Genomic DNA, 3,958 nt, shown 5'->3' on the forward strand with positions numbered 1-3,958 from the left:
TGCTGTGATACACCGTCCCAGACCATGACGGACCCTCCACCTCCAAATCGATCCCGCTCAAGAGTACAGGCCTTGGTGTAACGCTCATTCCTTCAGCGAGAAACGCGAATCCGACCATTACCCCAGGTGAGACAAAACCGCGACTTGTCAGTGAAGAGCATTTTTGCCAGTCCTGTCTGGTCCAGTGACAGTGGGTTTGTGCCCATAGGCGACATTGTTGCCGGTGATGTCTGGTGAGGACCTGCCTACAGGCCTACAATCCTGCAGTCCTCATTATCCTTGCAGCATGCCTAAGGCACGTTCACGCATATGAGCAGGGACCCTGGGCATCTTTCTTTTAGTGTTTTTCAGAGTCGGTAGAAAGGCCTCTTTAGTGTCCTAAGTTTTCATAACTGTGACCTTAATTGCCTACCGTCTGTAAGCTGTTAGTGTCTTAACGACCGTTCCACAGGTGCATGTTCATGAATTGTTTATGGTTCATTGAACAAGCATGGGAAGCAGTGTTTAAACCCTTTACAATGAAGATCTGTGAAGTTATTTGTATTTTTACGAATTACCTTTGAAAGACATGGTCCTGAAAAAGGGAAGTTTATTTTTTTGTTGAGTTTACACTACCGTTCAAAAGTTTGGGGTCAAAGCACATTTCTTGTCCATAACATTAAATTGATCAGAAATGAAGTGTAGACATTATTAATGTTGTAAATGAATATTGTTGCTGGAAATGGCAGATTTTTTATGGAATATCTACAGTACAAAGGCACACAGAGGCCCATTATCAGCAACCATCACTCCTGTGTTCCAATGGCACATTGTGTTACGTGACGTACAGCAGGTAAGCCACCAGGGGAAGACTCATCGAGGCCTGGTAGCAGATGGAGTGTACATCACGAGGTGATGGCTCCATCTGCTGGACGTGCCAGGTCTAGTGTGGGACGATTTAGTCCCACCTACCCTAGACAGGTTATTTCACTTTCACTTCTGTATTCATGAATACACCAACGAGAACATGTTATTGCAAATATGATAACCACAATTTTAATTTCATTCATGCAGTTCTCCATCGTAGGTGAGTTCATTATTTGAGTTGTGTTTTTGGCATTCTTGTCTCACCAAGTTGTATCATAGTATAACAAACTGAATGCAGTTTTACTTTGTATACTTTTTGTAAAGGCTTCAATAGGCTAAACCCAGCAAACACAACCCCTACACAATATTGTCTTGACGTTGTCTATTGAAATAGGCTACAGAAACAATAACTTGAAGTGTTGTCTTCCAGCCCCTCATTCTCTTCATCGCCATTGCATCGCAACCCAAGGGACCTTGTATCCGAAAAATATCCAGTTGGTAATGATAGATGATGTCACTGTCTATTACTACAACAGCAGTGCTGAACAAGAGGCCGTAGTGCCAGAATGGTTGAACCACCCTGAGGGAATTGAATTCTGGCAGGAGGTTAATCGAAATTTGAAATTTAATCGATTTGTAATGGATACGGCTGTGAGAGTAACAAGTGAACATTACAATCATTCACATGGTAGGACAAAATATGTGTGCCGAGACAGTGCAACAGAGCTGAAGGCCTAAAGGAGAATTGCATGGCTATACAGAGGTTCAATAACCAAAAAAACATATTTTCTTAGTTGCAGCCATTAGCCTACCTTTGTGAGCTGATACTTTTAACCAGTAGCCTATATTTGAAGTAAATGGTGCTGATTTATTATGGTCATTTTATGTGTCATACAGATCACTTTTACCAAGCTCATGGACGCTGTGGATGGAAGTCAGACGGAACCACAGAGGCCTTTATGAGCCATGCATATGACGGCAAGGACTTTGTCAGCTTCGATGTATCGACCAGAACATGGACAGCTGCAGTTTCCCATGCTGTATTTTACAAAAGAAAACGGGAAACAGATTTAGAAGATCTTGTTAGGCTGGTCATTCATTACGAATCTGGATGCATCCGTTGGCTGAAGAAACTGTTACAGTTTAGTGTTACATTTCGAGAACCCAAAGGTAACAACACACCAAATACTTTATTAACCGGTACATTTTGTAAAACCTCAACGAGGTGTTGCACTTACCATACCTATGTTCTCCTTTCGATTAAACAAAATCATTGACCCAGAGCACAAGCTATACAGTGCCTTCGGAAAGTATTCATACCTCTAGACCTTTTCCACTCTTTGTTTACGTTACAGCCTTATACTAAAATGGATGAATTAAAAAAAAAATCCTCAGCAATCTACACACAATACCCCACAATGACAATGACAATGGTTTTTAGAAATTGCTGCAAATCTATTTAAAAAACTAAAACAGAAATAACTTATTTACATAAGTATTCAGACCCTTTCCTATGAGACTCAAAATTGAGCTCTCTGTAGCAGGTTCTCAGACTGGGGCGAAGGTTCATCTTTCAACAGGACAACGACCCTAAGCACACAGCCAAGACAATGCAGGAGTGGCTTCGGGACAAGTCTTTCAATGTTCTTGAGTGGCCCAGCCAGAGCCCAGATCGAACATCTCTGGAGAGACCTGAAAATAGCTGTGCAGCAACAGTCCCCATCCAACCTGACAGAGCTTGAGAGGATCTGCAGAGAATAATGGGAGAAACTCCCCAAATACAGGTGTGCCAAGCTTGTAGCGTCATATCCAAGAAGACTCAAGGCTGTAATCGCTGCCAAAGGTGCTTCAACAAATTACTGAGTAAAGGGTCTAAATACTTATGCAAATGTGATATCATTTAAAAATATATATATATATTAGCAAAAGATTCTAAAACCTGTTTTTGCTTTGTCATTATGGGGTATTGTGCACAGGTTGATGAGGGAAAAAAACAATTTAATACATTTTAGAATAAGGATGTAACATAACAAAATGTGCAAAAAGTCAAGGGGTCTGAATACTTTCCGAAGGCACTGTATATGTTCTTCGCGGTGTGACATTTTGCAGACAGAATTCCTCTAGTCCAGTAAACAAACAGTACATGTCTGTAGTGTCAAGATGTCCATTGCATTGGAAAGGCAGACCAAATGTGTTCATCAAATATGTTCCTTTCAAGTCCCTGCCGTCAGTCTGTTTGAGAGACCACCTCATGGCAACTCCGAGGTGGAGGTCACATGTCATGTGACAGGGTTCTACCCTCGGGCGGTGCAGGTGGAGTGGCTGGGGGCAGAGGGGCTTCCCATGGTAGACGGGGTGAGCAGTGGGGAGGTGCTGCCCAACGGAGACGGCTCGTACCAGCTGAGGAAGAGCCTGACTGTCCCACAGGAAGCCCAGGACACCCAGAGCTACAGCTGCCTGGTGCTCCACAGCAGTATAGCTGGGAACATCACAGTAACCTGGGGTAAGGTATCGGTACATTTCCCAATATTACTTACAATTGAATCGGCTGGAGATATACTACAGCATGTAATATGTTCATATGTATGATATTCTTTTTCCAGCTCCAAAGAAGAACCTGGCCAATGTGCTCATGGCTATAGTCATCATTGTGTCTGTAGTCTTGATACTCACTGTCCTATTCAAGTATTTAGTAAGGAGGAGAGCAGTAGGTAAGAGTCAATCTTAACTCTTGCTGCACTAGGTGTTATTTCTGATCAGAGTAAAGTAAACAAGAGCTTAATGACCCCTCACACACATTTTAAAGATTTTTCCCTTTCCTGTTTATTCAGCATAATACCCAGAGTAAGAGGATGACCAACGATGAATGAGAAAAGTCCTCTAGATGCATTTGATGCTCTATACAACCCTAAAGTAATTTACAAAATGTTAGACTTGATGCTTTTGTTGTTGTGGTTGATGCTCTATACAACCCTAAAGTCATTTATACATGTTAAAATTGCTGCTTTTGTTGTTGTGGTTGATGTTGTTACAAAAAAATATCTTGGTCCTGTTGTTATTTTACGAGCTGCAAGATGTAATCTAAACAACAAATAAACGTTTGAGTATATCA

At 41.7% G+C, this 3,958-nt stretch overlaps 1 protein-coding gene across 5 annotated transcripts; it reads left to right on the forward strand.

Annotated features, from left to right (window-relative positions):
* The first annotated feature begins 912 nt into the window (after positions 1-912).
* Positions 913-3,958, forward strand: LOC106597015 (major histocompatibility complex class I-related protein 1). 5 transcript variants are annotated; one of them, XM_014188252.3, is made up of 6 exons: positions 913-1,066; positions 1,277-1,534; positions 1,744-2,016; positions 3,160-3,349; positions 3,450-3,557; positions 3,678-3,958. In XM_014188252.3, the coding sequence occupies exons 1-6, from the start codon at positions 1,021-1,023 to the stop codon at positions 3,700-3,702; spliced, it is 900 nt and encodes a 299-aa protein (XP_014043727.3). In that variant the 5' UTR covers positions 913-1,020; the 3' UTR covers positions 3,703-3,958. The 5 variants fall into 5 exon arrangements, with proteins under 5 accessions (XP_014043727.3, XP_014043729.3, XP_014043726.3 ...); XM_014188251.3 differs by having other exon boundaries at positions 914-1,066; positions 3,065-3,349; XM_045724749.2 differs by having other exon boundaries at positions 914-1,066; positions 1,277-1,344; positions 3,065-3,349.

Source organism: Salmo salar, chromosome 09, assembly GCF_965601325.2.
Source record: "Salmo salar chromosome 09, fSalSal1, whole genome shotgun sequence".
NCBI classification, from domain to species: Eukaryota; Metazoa; Chordata; class Actinopteri; order Salmoniformes; family Salmonidae; genus Salmo; species Salmo salar.

Coding starts and splice junctions, on each gene's coding strand:
- LOC106597015 (XM_014188250.3), top strand. CDS start 1,021: ATGATAACCACAATTTTAATTTCATTCATGCAGTTCTCCATCGTAG. Junction 1,067..1,276: donor CATGCAGTTCTCCATCGTAG/GTGAGTTCATTA, acceptor GTTGTCTTCCAG/CCCCTCATTCTCTTCATCGC. Junction 3,350..3,449: donor GAACATCACAGTAACCTGGG/GTAAGGTATCGG, acceptor TTCTTTTTCCAG/CTCCAAAGAAGAACCTGGCC.